The sequence below is a fragment of the Emys orbicularis genome, chromosome 5 (genome assembly GCF_028017835.1).
Source record: "Emys orbicularis isolate rEmyOrb1 chromosome 5, rEmyOrb1.hap1, whole genome shotgun sequence".
NCBI lineage: Eukaryota > Metazoa > Chordata > Testudines > Emydidae > Emys > Emys orbicularis.
The window spans coordinates 29145386-29167257 of NC_088687.1; the positions used below are offsets into that span (position 1 = coordinate 29145386).

Consider the following 21872-nt stretch of genomic DNA (forward strand, 5'->3'; position numbering starts at 1 on the left):
AATTCTCTTTACATTAATGGAGAGAGAACTTCAAAGACTAGGGCTGATCATTCATATGTTTAACCATTATTCTGTCCAAAACTGAAACCCACAGCTCAAGCTGTAGAAATAAAATTATGCTATAAAATATTTCATACTGTCAACCTACAATGCAATGTGAAATATTCAAGTGCACTAGATTGTATCTTTAACACATAAATTGCATAATATATACACTTTTAGCTATAAATAGGAGTTACTTATTGAGACTAGAATTCTCAAACAACAAATGTAAATGTTTTCTTATTTACCTTCCTCACAGATATGCTTGCAAAACTTGTTCCAAAGAAGATCTTTTTAAGGAAGGAGGTGTTAAGTTAATTTTTGGCATATTCAGTAGGTTTCTTTTCAGCCTGCCCACTACCTCTGTGACACTCCAATATTCTGACAGCCCTAAAGTATTTAAATATGATTTTAGATAAATTATCTATCCTGTGTTTACTATAATTTCAATCTTTCTACTTTTTTCCTCCACAGTTTGATGGAGGAAGCAGAGACCTCAATTTATTTAACATAAATTAGCTTTATTATTCACATTACTCTTTGCTGAGCTTTTTAAAACAAAAGTCAAATTAATATTGTCAATTTCTAAAACATTTTATTTGTTCTTTTCTATAATTCAGTTTATAAAACTGCAATATACAAAAATTCATTAGAAGTAAAACTAAATGTAAAACAAAGCAAGACCTTGTTTGATACGTTTTCCCAGAAAGCTTTACCTACAGGCTCAGGAGCAGCAAACACTCAGCATATTTAAAAATGGAATTTAGAATAAAATTGCACACTGAAGAATTATGAAGCAAATGGACTGGTTTTGACTTCTTCATAAGAACAGTTTATGGTTTCATTAAAATATCCAGTGACTATTTTAAATATCCTTTTACAGAATAAAATCAATTTTAGGTCAGTCATCTTCAGAGAAGCGGATATGTTTACTTGTCTCTTGTGTCTTTGCAAGTCTCATTCTTTCAGCTTTGGCAATCAGCTACAAAAAAAACAAAAAAAAACATAACATTGAAGTAAAGGTGAAAGAAAAACTGCATTCAGATTACAGGTTTATATCAAAGTCATAATCATGCTAGCAGGTCTCACAGAAGATAACTAATCTTCGAACAACTGAACCAATCTGTACAGAGCATAGTTCTCTTGATACCAAAAATGAAGTGGCTCCTGATATTATTTTGCTCAGTAGCATATAGGAACCATCAAAAAGTACACAAATAGCACAAAGTTTTCCCTTAATCTCTGGACAGATTAGTGTCTTTAACATTCCATCCCAGTGTCCCATCAAACGTGGGGGAAGGGAGGGAGGGAACTGATAGTTAAACACACACAACCCAAAGACCTCAAACACAACCTTCATAGCCATTTTTAAATGGACTAGTTCTTTGCGGCTTCAAGCTCTTACTTACTTAACTATAGCAGGATCAAACCTTAAAGAAATAAATTTGTCAGGAATGCTATGTCATTTTCTAGAGTCAGTTTCTGGAGAGACAAAAGACTGAAATCCAGAAGGAGGCCCATCCTCTAGATTGGGAAAACAATGCATTATGTATTGCAAACCTAATGACTACTCATCTGAATGTAAACAGTATTGGCCACAGGAATGAGCTTGGGCCTAGGAATCCTGAGTTCAAATGCCAGCTCTATCAATGACCTCTCTGTGTTTCAGTTTCCTTATCTGTAAAATGGAGATTGCCCCTATCTTATCAGGGTACTGAGGATTAGTTAATATTTGTAAGGCGTATGAAATTATAAATGTTAAATTGTGGTATTACTGACAATTTCTCTCAACCCTTCAATTTGACTTGATGGTACATTTTAGAAATAAGCATTTATAGCTTTTAAAAAAACTGAATCAAAGAAACCTCAAAATCCAAGGCTGCCTGAATAATTTTAAAAAGGATATTACATTATAAATAAATAAATAAATAAATAAATAAATAAATGGAGATATCCCATCTCCTAGAACTGGAAGGGACCTTGAAAGGTCATCGAGTCCAGCCCCCTGCCTTCACTAGCAGGACCAAGTACTGATTTTGCCCCAGATCCCTAAGTGGCCCCCTCAAGGATTGAACTCACAACCCTGGGTTTAGCAGGCCAATGCTCAAACCACTGAGCTATATAGTATAATAATAAAAATGAACATTCCAAGGGAAGAAGTCCCGTTTTTACTGGCATTAACAGAAGACCTGCCTAACAACTATTTGCATCGTTGACCAGAGGGCCTTGCACCTTTCCCCTAACCCTGTTCCCCTAACCTTAAGGCTCTCTGTCATGGCAACTTATTTACCACCTTTGCAGAGGGAGGATAGACAGAGCCATTGTTGGAGCTCTACCTTCATTTGTAGCTGAGCCACAAGAGTTGATGCAGAGTAATGAACGTGAGGCAGTGGCTCCCCTACAGATCAAGCATGCTATATCCTCCGCACTCCCAGCCCTGGATAGCCTAGCCAGGAAATCAACACCTAGTCTCTTGCACAGCAGCACACAGAACTCACCATAAAGACATTGGGAGAACTTGGAATCTTTAAACAAAACAAAAAAACAAACAAAAAAAATTGGATATTGTTTTGCCACAGGGAACTCTCCCACTACAAAAGAATTCTATCGTCCACTGTCCAGTCGCTGACCAGAGGGCCCTCTTTCTTCTTCGACACAGGCTCAAAATATTAGGCCAGTCCAAGAGCGGTCCTCAATTTTTCAAACCACAACTAACATGTGAGCTGCAAATTTTCTTCCATTTCTACTCATATACTTTCAACCCCTCTCTCTTATCACAGCACACACCACATAACTCACATGGCAACAGCAAACCTCCCCTCACTCCTTGGAGATTAAGAACAATAGCTGGGAAAAGCTCTCAGTCCAAAGTAATACGAAATGCAAAAATGCTCATATGTTACCCTCGTGGGAAGCAAACCTCACTACTAGTTAACAACTTGCAGATTCAGCTTTTTTGTCCCCAATCTGAAGAAATTAAATGGGATACCACAAAAGTCTATTTTAAACAAAAGTGAGAATTTAAGGAAATTTCTGCCATCACTGGATCCATGGTGACTCACATCTATGCAACTGTTTTTTGTTTTTTCCCAATAAACTTACTTTAAAAAACAAACAAACAATGTAATCTTACATATATACACTGTACACCTTTAGGGCCTTAATAAATCTACAAAGACAGATGACAAGTTCTGCTGAGATTTAACTAAAGACACAGAATCTTATCAATTATCTTAAATCACCAACTTTAAAAAACTGTGGTCTTGTCCACACAAACATGACATCTTGCTTGTGTTCTGGAGGATATTGAGTCAAAATTGATATATGCCATTTAGTGTCCATACTGGGGCATGCATTGATTTAACTAAACCTGTGCAAGTCTGCGTGTAGATAGGCCCTGTGTACCGCAATAGCAGAAGTATAGACTCACTCCATGGCACCCTCACTATCCTCCAGAACACAAGCCAGATGCATGTTATAGCAGATATATCGGATGAAATATAGTAAAGGAAGCAGAGCAAATGCAAAGAAACAAGGAACAGACAAAAGTACCTCAATTTCCTTCAAGTCTAGGTAGAAAGTGTGTAGGAAGACAGATGTTCTTGTGAATAAAGCCCAGCCTATACTAGGGAAATTTGCACCACTTTAACTACATTGATGCAGTTATACAGCAGGGCTTACACCGGTACAGCTAACTATGGAGCACCACTGTAAAGCCTTACCTATAATTAAAGTTGCACCTATATTGCTTATATGAATATAAAATTGTTAAACTAAACCAATTGTGCGTGCGCACACTGTTGTGCTTGCACCAAATGCTTGTACCGCAGTAGAAACCACGAGCACACAGCCCTGTTCTGAATTGATGGTAGTGCTTTGTAAGCCCCACTGTACATCGGTGCTCAAACATTGCACTGGTGCACATTTATTTAATTTAGGCAGAGCCCAAGCTGGAGCGTAGAGTGAACAAAAACGATGCCTAATTCTTTAGAGAAGAGCCAAGTACCAGGTAAGTCTGACAGATACTCTTTTCAATATATCCTGACCTTCAGCATTCAATGTGTCACCCTCAGATTCATTCATATAATTGGAAGATCATTTTAAATTATGACAGACGAGTTTCCAACTAGAATTATGATTCTATTCAGACTATATAAAGTGCATGTATTTTTATATAAGATTCATGTTTAACACTTATCTGTAAAGTGCTTTACAAACATCTTCAAAGACTAATTTTGTACTTGTAAATTACAAAATAAATAGGATTTTAAATCCCTTTAATGCTAAGAACATATGAACGGCCATACTGGGTCAGATCAAAAGTCCATCTAGCCCAGTATCCTGTCTTCCGGCAGTAGCCAATGCCAGGAACCCAGAGGGAATAAACAGAGCAGGTAATCGAGTGATCCATCCCCTGTTGCCCATTCCCAATATTAGTTCTTAAACTGTAATGTCTTCGTGAACTGTACAGCCTTAATTATGAAAGTTTTTATTACAATAATTTTCTTGCTTTCCTAAATTGTGACTTTAAAGAAAAAAACATAACTAATTCTGAAGGATCTTTAACAAAGGTTTGACAGTTATAAATGAACATTGATGAGCAGGGCAAAAAACAGATATTAGAGTTGTTGAAATTGCAGTTGGAACACAGACTATCAAAGAGCAGTGAAAGAGTTAAAGTTATTTGACTTCCGTTAATCATTCCTCTCAAAAAGCCTTGCTTACTAATGTTAGCATTTAAATAGACCTGACTAGGCTTTGAAGCTAACACCTCTCTGGGTTGAAAGGTGATGGGAGAGGGGGAGGAGTGAGAGTTTGCACCTTTTGCTGCTGCTATTGTTAGGCAGAACTGAGAGTTTATTTTTGCAAGCCTAGATGAGTTACACATTACAGGCTACCTTACATCAATTTGCACAGCAAATACTGTACTATCTTCACAACAAGAAGCGCTAGAAACTTGGGTGCTGAGTTTCCACAACCCCAGCTGAAGTCAATGGAACCTTTGGGAGGCGGGGGGGGGGGGGGGGGGGGGGAAATCAAACCCTTGATTTAAAAAAAAAAAAAATTAAAATCCATCATTTACTCAAAAATGGCAACAACAAATCCCTGTATGGTAGCTTTACCTATGTGAGAGCTCAGAGAACATTCAGTAATTATATGAAATATTATAATATTATATGTAAAAAATACTGCTAATAGCATTTTTACCTGAAGAAGGAAGCAGCAATGCAGCCATACAAGATTTTTTCCTTTTCATCTATATATGCAACTGGGAAACAGACTGGTCAAGAAAACCAGATGATTTTCCAGTTTTACAGATGAAAACAAAAGGGTTATTTTAAAATTCAAACAGAAGACCTTACTTGCAGTGGATATACGGTGATCAAGGCAATAAGATGTAAGGTGAGATTCTCACCCCTTCTCCAGCCCTTGTACACAAGGTAAAGGGGACAGAGTGGTGTAAAGGGACTCTAAAAGCCCCAGATCTAGGCAAAGGAGAAATTCCCCAGGGCAGGAACTGAAAATGACAGCTACAAACTGTTTTCTAAGAACCCCTTAACAAACAGTGGCTTAAGGGGTGGCAACAGGGTGGGAGGAGAATTTTAGGTGCACAGTTCTACAAAGATTCTGGGCAGCAACTTAGCCCAGGTTTACACTAGGAGCGCTTCTCTGGTATAGTTATACTATTATACTATAGCAGCAAAGCACTCCTAGTATGGATTCAACTTTTGCCGGTACAACTTATACCGGCTTCTGCAAGCGAAATAAACTATACCAGCAAAAGTAAAATTTTGCCAGTATAACTGTGTCTACACACAGTTAGGCTGATGTCAGCACAGCTATGTCACTCGAGGATCACAATTCTTCCCACCTCTGCCAGATCACAGTGTTGCCAACTCTCATGATAATCACTAAAAAATGACAATGAGGCGTTCTTGTGGCACCTTAGAGACTAACAAATTTATTTGTGCATAAGCTTTTGTGGGCTAAAACCCACTTCATCAGGTGCATGGAGTGAAAAATACAGTAAGCAGAATATTATAGCACATGAAAAGATGGGAGTTGCCTTACTAAGTGGGGGGGGGGTCACAGTGCTAACGAGTCAATTCAGTTAAGATGGAAGAGGCCTATTCTCAATAGTTGACAAGAAGGGGTGAATAATCACTGTTTTCCTAAAAAGGAGTCAAGTGGATATGTGATGATTTCAGCCTTCATTCTTAAAGAAAAAGTAAGTTTCTAGCCCTTCTGGCTGTGGAGAAAGTTTCAAAATGTGACCCCAGTGCACCCTAAAGGCTCAAAAAGCAGAAGACAAATAAAAAGAAGACCAAACCTATTATTTTTTCATAATCTCATTATTTTTGGTGAGCCTGACTCATGAGTTTTCAACATTTGGGGTTGGCAATACTGTATGGTGGCAGAAGCTTGTAGAGTAGACCTGGCCTTAGACAGCCCTGGGCTATATACCTGTGCTGGCAAAACCCCCAACACAGACGCAGCTATGCCGACAGAAGAGGGCTTCTGTAAGCATAGCTAATATCGTTCAGGAAGATGGTACTGTATTACTATGCTGACAGAAGTCCTCCTGTCAGCAGATGCTGTGTCTACACTAGGGGGCTATGCAAGAATAGCGATTATGGGCAGAGCCTAGGTTCCATTGGGACCATTCTGGCCCTCAGCAGTCTAGAACTGTTAGGGTTCTGAACCCCCTGCCCCTCCCCCAACACCCTCTTGGGCTGTAAGTTCTGGTGTAGCACAGAATCTCATCCATAGATAGTAAACGTGCAAGTTTGTGCACACACAAGAGCACAGATGTAGCAGGGAGTGTTCCTCATGCTCTGGTCTCCAACACCGTGTATGCAATCCAAACTGTTCAATCATGAGTCACGCTCCAAATAATAATAATAATTTAAAAAAAAAATTGATTTTTTTTTTTACCATCTGGTTTTTGAGACTTTAAGGGTTCATGTTTACAAGCTTTTCTCCGCAACCATGAGGGCTGTGAGCTTACTTGCTTTTAAATAAAAGCCGAGATTCTCATGTAATTGCCTGACACCATGAGCTAGAGCAGGGGTAGGCAACCTATGGCATGTGTGCCGAAGGCGGCACGTAGGGTGACCAGATGTCCCGATTTTATAGGGACAGCCCCGATTTTTGGGTCTTTTTCTTATATTAGATCCTATTACCCCCTGTCCCGATTTTTCACACTTGCTGTCTGGTCACCCTAGCAGCACGCGAGATGATTTTCAGTGGCACTCTCACTGCCTGGGTCCTGGCCACCGATCTGAGGGGCTCTGCATTTTAATTTAATTTTAAATGAAGCTTCTTAAACATTTTAAAACCCTTATTTACTTTACATACAACAATAGTTTAGGTATATATTATAGACTTATAGAAAGAGACCTTCTAAAAATGTTAAAATTTATTACTGGCACGCGAAACCTTAAATTAGAGTGACTAAATGAAGACTCGGCACACCACTTCTGAAAGGTTGCCTACCCCTGAGCTAGAGGTTTAAGGAAAACACCAAATATTGAAAGACTCGTGATAAAAATCACAGGAGTTGGCAATACTAGTATAATCAGACCCCTTAACTTTATCATGGAACAGCACATAAATCCTTTTAAATTCCATTTGAAATGCATTGTTTTGCAGCTTTAAAATACTATTCAGACCAATCAATTTATTCCATTAAATGTAAAGCTGTCTTACCTCTTAGAACCAGAAATCAGAATTCTTTAACTACATGCAAACACAAAACTCATTAGCAGTGACTGCTTCAGAACACCAGTGTCTAGGTGGGCAAATCATTCATTTTTATTTTCTACATGTAGCAACTGGACCCTGCAGTAACCAAGTGCTCCCTACGTTGCTGAAGCATTTGACTGTAAAATCTACTGCCAAGTCATCAGGATAAGATAAGAGACGAAAGTGGAGCGGAAGCTCACGAAGTTGAGGAAAAATACAGATATTTCCCTTTCACCCATGCTTTTGATCACAGAAATCACATTTCAATCACTGTTACACAAAAATAAATATAAATCCAGACAATCCACTATTCAAACTTATTTTACCTTCTCTGTGCCTCGCTTCTTTTCTCTAGGTTGGTTAAGTTTAGCTTGTCTGTCCACCAAAATTTTCTGCCAGTACCGCTGTTCATGATCACCTTGACATACACATGAAGTGATAGTGCATTAATAAGGTTATCCAATATAAAGAACGCAGCATTTTATCTGTCATGGCCAGGTCAACTTATTTTAATATGTATAATCATGTGAACAATATTTGTGGATGAAACCTGGCACTTCAGTTCTCAGCAAGGAAGGAACTTCTGTGTAAGAACAGGTTAATCCCTTTTCATTATGAGAGGAGGAAAACATTTTAAAATGGAAGCTCATTTCAATAAAAGTAGTTTTAAATACAACATTAGGCATACATATAAATCTTCAATCACTGACTTTGTGTTAATCTGAAAGAATATTTTTATGTGGGGGAGGAAGGCACAGGGGAAAAAAGCAGAGAGGAAATTTGCCCCCCTCCCAAAATCATCTTTGTTTTGAGGTCATGTCTGGGAAATTTTTTGATGGTTAAAAGTTACTTATTTTCATTTCAATGAGCTGATTTAAAAAAAAAAACAAAAACCTAAACAATGACTTGGAGAGCACTACAAACCCAGAAAGGGATCTATGGTAAAGTAAGAGTCCCCTGCAAAGCCAAGGTCCATCAACCCCAACTGTAACACTCTAGTCTTACTTGACAATGTTAAAATACTGAAGGCTAAATAGAGAGTAAAAATAAAGAATAGTAATATTATAACTTGAAAAGTAAATGCTGTATTTCTTCAGATTGTCTTTGGATCTCAGAACTGGAACGGTTTAAAGGCAAAGCTTCATCTCAAAATGAAATATTGCTGCATTCAGTAGATCACAAACTTCCAACAGAACTCTGCTTAAGAATTAACATGACAAATAAATGCTTACATTATGGCTCTTAGGTCTGGTCTACTCTGGGAACTTACATGGGCCTAGCTATGCCTCTCAAGGGTGTGCAAAATCCACAGTCCCGAGAGACATAGCTATGCCGACTTAACCCCGATGTACACAATGCTAGATTGATGCAAGCATTCTTCCGTCGACCTAACTACAGCCTCCCATAGAGGTGGATTACCTACGCTGACGGGAAGCGTAGGTAATGTCTACACTGAAGCACTACAGTGGTACAGCTGCAGTTGTGTCGGTATAGCGGTTTAAGCGTGGATATACCCTGAGGGTATGTCTACACTGCCCATGTTACAGCGCGGCCGTGCTGTGACGTGGGCAGTGTAGTCATGCTTTATTGCCGGGGGAGAGCTCTCCCGGTGATAAAAAAATAACCACCCCGAATGAGGGGTGCTAGCTTTATCGACAGGAAAAGCGCTGTCTACACTGGCACTTTTCAGCGCTAAAACTTTTGTCGCTCGGGAGGAGTTTTTTCACACCCCTGAACAACTCAAGTTTTAGCGCTAAAGTGGTAGTGTAGACACAGCCAGATTCCAAGGCCAGAAGGAACCATTGTGATCATTTAGTCTGACCTCCTGTATAACCCAGGCCATAGACCTTCCCCAAAATAATTACTACAGTATATCTTTTAGAAAAACATCCAATCTTGATTTTAAAATGGTCAGTGATGGAGAACCAACCATGACCCTGGGTAAATTGTTCCAACCGTTAATTACGCTCCTGTCTGAATTTGTCTCACTTCAACTTTCAGACACTGGATAGTGTTATACCTCTCTCTGCTAGACAGAAGAGCCCATTATTAAAGGTTTGTTCCCCCATGTAGATACTTACAGACTGTAATCAAGTCACCCCTTAACCATCTCTTCGTTAAGATAAACGGATTGAGCTCCTTGACCTATCACTATAAGGCAGGTTGAGGCTCTATTAACAATGATAGTAAGTCCCTGTTCCCTGATCCTGCATTGTGATCCACTGGGTGGACTGCTGCACCTATGCAGATCAAAATGCCAGATCAAGGCCACAGTTTGAGGATCCATTATTGGTCTGTGGTAAAATAAACCAGTTTCAGTAAAATATTTATATTTACAGACCTGCCCTTTATTTGGTGCAGGCTTAATTATTGTAGGTGCATGGTTTCTATTTCCTTTTGTTCTGTTCTTTAGTCATTTTGGGTTTTATCTAGAGGCTGGTCTACACTTCAAAGTTTTACTGGTCTAACTATGTAGATTAGGTGGGTGTTTTTTTTTTTTAAATCACTGACAAAGAGCTTGCCTACATATTAAAATTATTTCAGATTAAGGTAGAGTGTGAATTTAAAGCAGAATAGCTATACTGGAATAACTCCATCTGTAGACAAGGCCAGAGTTATACTGGTAAAAGCCCTAGTGAGGACACAGTTATACCAGAATAAAGGCGCTCCACTTCGCTAGCGGCAATATGCTATACTACATCTTTATACCAGTATAACTGCATCCAAACTAAGACAGTTTTATCACTTTAACTATACCTGTATAGTCATCAGCTAGTCTAGTCATAAATTTCCATAAAATTCATTATTCCAAATGTCCTAGAGACACCCACTTGCCTTTCACCGTCACATTGTAATTATGAGGCTGAAAAGTGGAATAGGAATATGGTTCACTGCAGTGACAACTGTCCATTGTCACTGAAACCAAAAAGTGATCTGCCAGATGAAGTTATGTAAAGTCAAATGACCACTCTTGTAAGAATAAAATTATGTGGCCTGGTTAAGACAACCAATTTAAAATACCAACACATTTTGACAAAGAAAAAGTGACATAGTATGCTTGAGGTTTTGACGCTATAGTTTTTGTAGAAAAGGGAGAATAGCGACAAGAAGAAATAATGATATAAAACCAAAATATTGATTCTGTAATTTATACATGATGCAGAAAAGTATCTTAACTGAATATCAGCAATAAAGTTAAAATGCAGCAACAGTCCTGCTCTTAGTTCCTAGGAGCTGTCTCTCATGCATATATTTTAATAAACATCTTACCAGTTAGGACCTCAAGTTTCCAGTTGTTTTTAATCTGAATTTCTTTATGTGCTTTCATTACAACCTGTGCATCTTCAGGAGTTTTAAACCGAACATGACACTCTGTATCTCCTTCCAGCATGTCAACATAAGCAACATCAGCTATTATTGCTAGAACATCCTGTGGCACAAAAGAGAACTCAGACAAGTTAGCCAGAACAAAAATAAACTGCAGTATTTTCAAATACTGTCCTTTGAAAATCCAAGGTGCATACAAAGGAGCAATGGCTTGGGAAATATTCTCTAAAGTCAGTTACAAGGAGGTGAAAGTGGAACTTTATTACATTAATAAACGAATCTGATGTCAAATAATTTCTGGCTAACATTTATTGAGTTTTCAGAAGAAAATCTATGAATAGTCAACGTTTACTAGATTGAGGTTATATAATTTACCTCAGAGTTGCATGTGTCCCAAGAACCCAAGCCCAGGCTATATCTATTATGAATCCACTCAACAGCTAACCGTTGTTGATGTTCTTTACAGTCATTAGGAGGGATGACAGCAGAACAATAATTATATAATGCAATAGTATTTCCATTTCATATGTTAGTCCAACAAAAATATATTTACTTCCACACCTAAATATTTTATTTAAGGTTAGGACTGTGGAGAATGAAAAGAAAAAGCTCAAGAACGGTAAAGAAGTTAGGAAATCAGTACATGGCACACTACAGTGGATACTGGAGTTCCTTTTCTCCTATACCAAATGATCTCTGCCTGAAAACTGACACCAGCAGCTGAAGAAGGAAGAGTCACACACACTCTTTCAATCAAATACTTTACCTGTGAAACTTGCTGTGAGGGAAATTAACTGGGATCACGCATTCCTAGTCAATTTCATTCACAGCAGGTACTGCAAGTAAAAATGTTTCTATGCAAGAAGGCATAGAAAAAATGAAAGAAGGCACTACTTTTAACCCTCCAGCTGCAAGGCTGAATCTTAACCCCCCCCCAGCACTTAGGTTGACAAGACCATGTGTGGTCCAAACAAAACCTTTTCACCCCTAAGTTTGGTATTCCCACATAACATTTCCACAGAAAATTACGCAGATTACCAAAATTAATTTTACAGGAATATTTGCTTATTGGTTGATCTCTGAAAAGCGCCTCCACTCAGTAGCATGAAATAACATTTTGGTAATCAGAATTGAAATGTTTAAGCAATAATGTTACATTTAAAATATATGCAATAAGCCAGCAAAAGGTATTTTGCACTTATCTGTCAAGAATGTATTGTGAAACCTAGACTTACAACAGAGAGGTGACCAGACCAGCAACAAAATATTTTCATAATTTCCTAAAGTAAGCCAAAACATCGTAATATTTTTGTGTAACATTTTGTAAAATGTTATGTCTGCCCTGTTTATTCTCTAGTCATGGTTGTGACTCCATAGTTAAGATGGGGAGTGACTTTCTATTATAATTCATATTTTCACAGTCCTTTCTTTTCTCCTGAGAATTTTCATGCTTGGTCACAGGTCAGATCATTTATTTTTTTAAGACTGATGCAAATCAGGCAAGTAATTTGATTTACATATCTGAAAATACCAGAGACTCTAACACAGTTTGATTTCATCCACACAAACAAGATCAAAACTTTGTTATCCCCTTGACTATATTACATCATGTTGTAACACAAACCCCTGACACAATAAAACATGTAAATGCAGACAAACGCTGAATAGCGCCTAGATATTACAAGTGATGAGTGAGGGGGAGGGAGGAGGTCAGACATTCTCTCATTAATGTCTCTTGGCTCTTAGATAGCTGCTTATAAATACCTAAATAGATAAGACTGATTCAGTTGAAAGCATATCACCAATTTGTTTTCAGTAAGAGAGATATGGCCCCGATCTTCCAAAAATGTACGCACATGCTGAAGTTTAGATACTTATGATTAGCCACCCTGACTTCAATTGTATTATTCACAGGATTGTAAACTTAAGCAATTGCACAAGTCTTTGCAAGAATAGGTCTGAAATAGTTCTCTCATTGCCTTAAATGATCTACAGAGTATTCATTCCAATATTGCTAATATAACATAATGTTTACTGTTTGAAAAGCATTCAAGTATTAAACCTTCTGATTTAAGTGTCATAAAAGAACTGATTCAGTCCATATACTAATTCAGGGCCCCATCTATGCAAAAGAACCAGCATACGCTAATACTTCACATATTACTGTGCCGGGGGCTTCTGAAATGGATGTTTCGTATTTAAATTAGGGGCAAGTGATGAAAATGACCATAGAAACTCAGTTTCTGTGTTTCCCCAAACAGGCACAAGTTCATGTCTCTATTTATTCTTTCTTATCTGAACCAAAAATACATAAGAAGCTGCAAGTTGCAAATAATAAAAAAGAATGTTGGTCTTCTATCACCTCACAGCGCTGCAAATTTATATTAAGTTTCGTGTAAACTAAGGCCAAAAAAACCAATTTGACAAGCACAAAAATAAGTAACAGTTACATGTTATTTCATTTATCAAATTACATATAACCATATGTAACATAAATGGTATTTTTGGAATAATTGTGAGTCACTTAGGGAAATATTTTATCACTCTCATTCAGGGAGCACTTTATTGGCCTCAAGTTCCTATTAGATAAACAAACCTTATTAAGTAAAAAAAGGTTCAGTAAAAAATTACTGGCACTGTATATTATTTTGATAGAGATTAATCTATATTAAGCAATTATCATCCATTTTGCCTTTATATAAAGTAACAACAGCTTACCAGTAACTTAAATAGTTATTTTGTTTGTTTTCTTAACAATACAGAATTCAACTGATGTTTGTCATACCTAAATTGCAAGGGTGGAGCAGTCAGGGCTGGTGATAGAGGGAGAAAATGACTCACCCCCAGTAAAAAGTAAATCTGTTTTATAAAACTTATTTTTATGGTAAACTTGACTTCTCTGGAAGAGCTCTTTTCTCTGCTCAAAGCTTTTATTATTGTTGGTTTTGAAATAGGTTCTCTCAACCTGGTTCTGCTTTAATGAAATCTTCCATTAATGGGTACTATTCAGAAATATGTATACAGCTAGTTGCCGGATAGAAATTCAATAGGACTAGTTTAAATGGTATTCAATCATTTTCAGGATGGTATAAGGGGAAAGGATAACAGCTGCCCTGAGGTTACAAAGGCATTACCTTGATGTGTTTCCTGCCTGGTAGGGGTTCGGTGCTAATGATCTTCACAATTACTCCACTCACAAACTGTGGTCCCATTGTGTTAGCTTTCTCAGGGGGGCCAGAATCTTCATTGGTGGCTGTTAATTTGAAGAGGAAAAGAGCATAATGAAGCTTCACACGTATTACCTTGACAAACACAAGAGAACCACAAAAATCACACAAACAATGCAATAAATCTTGTGGTGGCTTTCATACAGTGAATACCAAACACGGCTGCAATGGAGATATACTTTATTGTTAGTTGGGATCAATTTATATATATATATGGATATTGATGGCAGAAACTAGTATTTCAAAAGATAAAACCAAAGTGACAATACCAGGAGATGGCATAATGAATGAATCAATTAGAAATCCCTCCTAAACAAAAGGCCTAAGTCCTTTTGCAGTTTTAAACACAACCTATGGTAAGAATACTTAAATTAACACCCTGTTAGTTGTAAGGATCTTTGCACCTCAAATTCTGGAATGATCTTGAAGAGTGCTGAAAAAGGTTTAGCGCTCCTAGGCTAGAAGTTTGTGGACAGAAGTTCAGGGGATCCAGTGCAACCCAGTAACAGAGTAAGGCACTTTCTGGAACACTGTTTACCCCATTTACACTGACCACAGAAACATTGCTAGCACGGTACTGTCAAGAACTGAGTTGAAACATGGTTCTGACTAACACGGACGCACTGCTTGTGTAGACAGGCCCAGAATGGAAAATACCGCAAGACTTGGTAGTTGGTTTACTATGAAATATTATCATTAAATTAAACTAAACGTCTCAAAAGTTCCTTTAATATGAAGTGTTGTAAAAGCCTTATTTCACTCTGCCTTTTCCATTCAGAGAAGTTAGTACACTGTGGAACTATTTTGATATAGATCTATTTTCCAGTTCTATTCGAATACCAAACTCTAATGACCACCAACTGCATTTAAAAAAACAACAACCCATCATAAAACACACAACATAAAGATCAGAACAACCTTTACATTTGACATTTTTTGTTTGAGGACACTTTTGTACACCACTATCTGTTTCCATCTTCTCCAGACACTCAGATTTGATTTGGGACATTGTTTTCTTTAAGGAAGCCATGCTGGCTTTTTGAAGGGCCAAATATTCTTGCTTCAGATCCATCCATTCACTCCTACGTAAGACAAAGATTTAGGAATAAAAATGTCAATACTTGTGCAAAGATAATTAAACTTAAAAAAGCCATTACTAACATGAAGACAAAATTATGATGCTATTATTTGTATTACTGCAGAATCTGGGAGCCCTAGTCATGGACCAGAACCCCATTGTGCTAGGTGCCGTACAAACAGAACAAAAAGACAGTCCCTGCCGCCAAAAATGTAATCTTAGTATAAGACAAGAGACAACAGAGAGAGACAGATGAGGTAGCACAAGAGAACAAGACAATATTGGTCAGCATGATAGGCAGTGGTCCCAGTACACCAACAGTCTAACTTATCAAATTTTTGTAGGCATCATGAAAAAGACAAGTATTGAGGAGGGTTTTGAAGGAGGATAATGAGGTAGCTTTGAAGATGTTTATGGGGAGTTCCTCCCAAGTGCAAAGCACAGTATGGAAAAAGCACAAGAGTGCTTGTTTGAAAAATTAGCAAGCGGGCAACAGAGGGTAGCATCATGGATTGATTAGAGGTGACAGTCAACATCTTGATAGCAAATGAGAGTGGGGATAGGCTGCAATGGGTGACATGGTCAAAATGACTTGCAAATAAAATACAAACCATAGCTGACATCAGGGGGCAGATGCTCAGTTGGCGTAAATTGGAGCTTTGGCAATATATGCCAGCTGAGGCTCTCCCCTGTTGTGCTTACTGGCCTCCCCATCTTTTTATATAGCCGTCTAGGGTCTGATGGTTATCTGACTAAATTACCACTTTGTTTTATCTACTAAATGGTCTAAATAAATGGTCTCCTAACAGGAGAACAAAATTACTAACAAATTAAGAGAGATTGCTTTCTGAAGATGTAATACATTTGGCATTCTGAATGCTTTGGTAAATCAGACATATATTATTTGGAACTGGAATTACAGAGCACAGACACTAATTCAGGACTGATTAGTTCACTGAGCCCTCTTTAGTTTTACTACATTAAAAAAATCAGTCATTTTCTCTAGAAAATTCACTGATTAAAAACCAACAACTGGTTAAACTCACCCCCCCCCAAAAAAAAACCTTATAGAGATAAGAACATTCCTTACTATTCAAATGCATTAGAGTTTTAAAAAAATCCACACTGCATGGAAGCAATTTATATATTTACATACATTTAACATGGAGATGTTTCTGCAAACAGCTAGAGCTTTGCTCCATAGAAACACAATGCCTATAGTGCCACTGTGAGAACGACTCATTGTTACCCTAATCTGTGCTATCAAACAAGCTGATAGGGGATTTTTAAAGAGGAGGATATCTTGTGGTAATGGTTTTAGCTGTTAACATTGACAACTGTATACTTCAAAAAAGCATCTAGCTCACCCAGGATCATACGTTCTCACAGAGCAAAGACATTAAAATAACAAAAGAGCCATGTAATGATTCTTTGAGATAAAAAGGCAACAACCACTCTGTAGTAAGGTATGGTATAAATAAGAGCCTGAGGAGGCACTCCCTGTTAACTAGACTGAAAAGGAAGAGCACACCATGGGGAATGAGCCAGGCAAGTAATTCAATGTTTATAATGTTCTTCTGAAGCATTTCTACTATGCAATAATGAATAGAAATGTAATATTCTTGTGTTATATTTTGTGCAGCAGGTGTACTGAACTGGTGGAAAAGGATAGCAGACACTGCAAAGTACTGGTTTATGTGGACCCCTTCTACTTTAACATGGAGGTGCTTTCTGTGACTATAAAAAGTAAGTGCTTCCATGTTTTAGTAGAGGTGAATCCTGATCTCAGTCCTGGAATATCCATATGGAAAAACAGGAACCTTGCCTCTGCTCTTGTGTCAGAGGATTTGTTGACCCATAAAAGGAAATAAAACACAAGAAGAGGAAAAATAAGAAATCATGTTTAACTATTATGTATGTTATTGTAATTAATATTAATGATTATTACAAGTGAGGTATTTATGACAACTTTTAAAGGACCCCCTTTGCTTTAACATGGGGGTACCTGCTGCCTAGAAAAAGTAAGTGCTTCCATGTTTCAGTGGTGGTGGATCCTAGTGTCTTGAATTTATGACACTTCTAGAAAATAAGACTGATCACCGCTCAGAAAGCAAACTAAAATGTGCAAAAAGTAACAAATGCTAGCGAGTCTGTCCTTTAAAATATCAACCCTTATTATTGTTGTACTTCAAACTTCAGATTTTTCACAACAAAAATGCTGCCTAAAGATTACATTTTATATTATATATATTACTCTATTAGAAAATACTCTGAATGTGCATGCTATATATATTTTAACAAATTCTTATATGTAGTTATATTTTACAGAAAAAAGAGGCATAACAGAAGTTTGCAGCCTCAGCTTAAAGGACCCCCACTACTTTAATGTGGAAGTACTTGCTTTGCTCCTGATAAAGTAAGTGCTTCCATGTTTTAGTGATGGTGAAACCTGATTTTCAACTGCAGAACATCTACACTGAAAAAATTCCCATTTCCACAGAAAACATTTGATGTGGAAACCTAAGAGGACTAAAGACTTACAGAATTGTAATTAATCTGTAGCAAAAACATTCCATGCATTGTAGATATGAATTACACAAAAATACTCTTAAGGGAGAAATCCTGCCCATATGAGGTAAGTAGCACTTGGACAGAATCCATGGCTTAGACTGGCATCATGACATAAATATGAAATTCTCTGGGGGAAGGGGGCAGTCAATACTGTTTTTCTCCACAGCACTAATGCATCCCTATATACAGGGTTATTTTCTCTCTTTTCATAACAGCTATGCACTCCTGGATTTACTTCCTCCCCTCCTCCCCCCCATGCAAAAATAGTTAGTCTTTGTTGTAAAGGACCCCCTCTACTTTAACATGGAAGTACTTGCTGGATGCTTGAAAAAGTAAGTGCTTCCATGTTTTAGTTGTGGTGAATCCTAATTGCTCATTTACAGATCAATTACACAGCAGAAAATGCTGTTTTAAGTACACTGGTTAAAAGTACACTGTGATTATCTGGAGGGCCCCAAGTTGGAATGTTGTTTGTGTTTGATAGTTTGTTGTGTTTGTATTTGATAGTACTGTATTTTTGGCTTTTATACCTATTTTTGTATTTTTCAGGTAGCATACAACACACAGAGCAACAGATAGCTGTTTTTAAATCCAATGAGATGTTGGTATTAAGAGTATTAGAAGGAATGTAAATAAATAAACTACTCAATTTACATTTTCTATACTACTGTCTATTATCAAGGAGAACAGCAATTTTTATATGAAATACTTATAGTATAGAGTTTTTTTTATTTTACTTTTAAATAAATGGCAACCTTTTTTAAGATAAGTTTTACCCAGCTACATACAGGACTACATGATGCAACAACAAAAAATATATATATTTTTTTAATTTGAATCTGTTTTGTTATCTAAAAGTTCGCTGTAAATATCTCTTGTAAAATGTTTAAACTTTGTTGTTATATATCTTAACTGCAGGCCACTACTGTTGCTAATATGCAACTCTGTTGTGTAAAAGCTGGAATTGCACTTTAGCAATGGTGATGGACTGTAAGACATACAAATAGATATTAGAGGAAATGGCAATCTAATACTGGACATATTAGATGCTCTCAGATAAATATCAAAAGATGCATTGTATTCAATATGTAATTTCAGTTTGGCAATATTTAATAAAGTATGCAAAACTATAAAACTTGTGATTTTATTGGACAGTTATATTTTTATATTTTATTTGAAAATGTCACACAGTTAACAGTGGCATGTTGGCGTAAAGAAGCATGCACATTCACGTCTACCATTATGTCAAAACATGAAAGCATTTAAATTTGGGTTACTATATAACAGTTTAAACGGATGTAAAAGATTCTCCTTATAAACTTCTGTTTCTGGGGCTTAATTTGGTCTGTTCACTTGTAGAGAATCATGAACAATTCAAATTTTGATCTTGGAAGGATCTAAGAAAGTACAACATAGTTATATCCACAACTCTTTAAAAGTATCCTTTTTGAAGGAATCCCATTAAATTCAAAGGACCTGGCAACACAGCTACTAACACTTTTATCCCATAAATACTTACCACTCAAGACTCAACTTATTGCTAGTTACAAGATAAGCTACATAGCTTGTTCTGCCTTTTAAATCATAATATGGTTTCCAAACAAACACTTAAAATATTTTACCTACACACATCCTGGGATTGCACAAGAGAAAAGGGACTTTTTAGCAGATTTTGTGCCATGACTGACACCACAGTCTGCATGGATAGTAAAAGCATGGATAGTAAAATCATAACTGAAGCTAAGTTTTCATTAATTGGAAAATAGGTGCAAAAAACATATTTAAATTGTTGAGAGAATTAACTGAAAGTCTGAAGTTCAATCCTGAACATTTATTTTAAAGGAAAGCATTCAAATAAAATGCTTTCAACCTATCTCGGCACTTCAATTCCTTTAATAGGAAGGAAAAAACACGGTCCATATCTTTCTTACATTGTTGTAAATTCAAACACCACCAAGCTGAAGGGTGTAACACTGGTGTAATTTACTCCTGAGTTTACATGAAGAAAAAGCAGACCTGTGTGCCTTATGCAAACTGTATAATGCCATCAAAGTACAGACCAGAGTTTCATTTATTTCAGTATCCAACAGTGGTCAATGACAGATTCTTAAAGATTAGGCTTAAGAAGCTTCCATAATGAACCTAATTGTGGGGATATGCTGTGAACATTTTACTTTTGCACTTATTTTCTTTAAGAGATTGAAGTTATTTGCCACAAAGACAGCAGGGTTCTGTGTATTTTTCATTATCTGAAATATAGCTAACATCCCACCATATGGTGGAAACAATATTTTCCCCATTAGTACTCCTAAAACAGCAGTCTTAAAACAAATTTTGACAAGTTCTCAAATAAGAAATCCATCTGATATATTAATGCAGTGACATTAACTTGAACTAATGTTGACTGAGAGCTTACAGCAGCTAACTAATTAGGAGGGGGGGAAAAAACACTACTGCCCTACAGTGCAAGCGGGTTAATACCATTGCTCTCTTTTTGAATGGTATGGTATATTCAATCAGCACCAAAAAAAACTACTCTGAATGCTATAAACATATTAGTTGATGTCATAACATACTTTGAGAGTACTCTCAATGGAATGACCTCCTCTCCCATCTTGTGCCTTTCTTTGTGCTTTTTCTTATGCTTCCTTTTTGATTTTGAAAGAGATGTGTCTTTCTTATCACCCTCTTTCTCCTCTTCTGTATTAACTTCTAAATGAAAAACACCAAAAGAAAGATAATTGGACATGACTTGGACAGATCATATTTAAAGTGATAAACATAATTGAAATGGCATGTTCCTTCATTTACATTGCTATAAGAAGCACTGCTGTGACAACATTTATGATCATCTTTTTCAGTTTGAATTTTTCCTACTAATATCACAGTGAAATGTAGGGAGGTCTCTTCTAATTTATTTCCACAGTATATTTTAAAAAGTACAGACTAGTACAAACTGTCTCTGTCAACCAACATGAAAAACAATGCAGAATGCAATGGTGCCTGTTTTAGACTATTATTCACTCTCTACTTTGTTTCATTCCCAACCCTTCACTCCTTTCTCCACTGAGCACTGGTTTATCCTTTACAAAGCTGAAAAGATATTGTACTCCATTGCTTCCTTCATCTTAGATTCTTAATTCTCCCTTAAGCCACCTATACTCCAGTATTCTTTTCCTCTCCACACCCCTTCTAGTTCACATCAAAACCATCTCCAGCTATGTGAATAAGAGAAACTCATTAATGGATTTCCAACAATAGTTGCTGTCTCCCTACTTTTCCCCCCTCATCAGTAGCATGAGCCACTATTCCAGTGGTTCTCAAACTTCATTGCACCGCGAGCCGCTTCTCACAACAAAAATTACTACACAACCCCAAGAGGGGGGACTGAAGCCTGAACCAAAGCCCAATCCCCATCACCACTTGGTGGGGGGCCAAAGACAAAGCCTGAGCCTAACCCTGTAACTTGAGCACCACCACGCTGAAATCCTTGGGCTTCGGCCCCAGGTAGTGGGGCTTGGGCTTCAGCTTTGGCCCCAGGGCGGTGGGCTTCAGGCTTTGGCTCTGGCCTTGGGCCACAGCAAGTCTAAGCCAGCCCTGGTGACCCCATTAAAATGGGGTCTCGACCCACTTTGGGGTTCCGACCCACAGTTTGAGAACCGCTGCACTATTCTATTTCCCATAAACTATTCCCTGTCAAAATCAAAATCAGGGGTAGTCAATAGGCAGACTCCAGGACAAATCTGGACTGCCAGATGCTGTTGAATGGACCCCAAAATCTATTTACTTATTTATTATCATTATTGTTATTTTTTCTGGAGTCTGGACCTTGACTATACATTGGCCAAGAAATTTGGACCTTGACAAAAAATAATTGACTA

At 37.3% G+C, this 21872-nt stretch overlaps 1 protein-coding gene across 2 annotated transcripts in view; it reads right to left on the reverse strand.

The window, feature by feature from the left end:
* Positions 1-627: 627 nt before the first annotated feature.
* LARP7 (La ribonucleoprotein 7, transcriptional regulator) overlaps positions 628-21872 on the reverse strand; it is a 38329-nt gene continuing 17084 nt past the window's right edge. For both annotated transcript variants that reach the window (XM_065404950.1, XM_065404949.1), the window contains 6 exons: positions 20568-20703; positions 15267-15424; positions 14250-14368; positions 11059-11218; positions 8115-8206; positions 628-1024 (listed from right to left, as the gene is read on the reverse strand). In XM_065404950.1, the coding sequence (XP_065261022.1) occupies positions 944-1024; positions 8115-8206; positions 11059-11218; positions 14250-14368; positions 15267-15424; positions 20568-20703 (746 nt within the window). In that variant the 3' untranslated portion in view covers positions 628-943. The remainder of the gene's footprint in view (positions 1025-8114; positions 8207-11058; positions 11219-14249; positions 14369-15266; positions 15425-20567; positions 20704-21872) is intronic.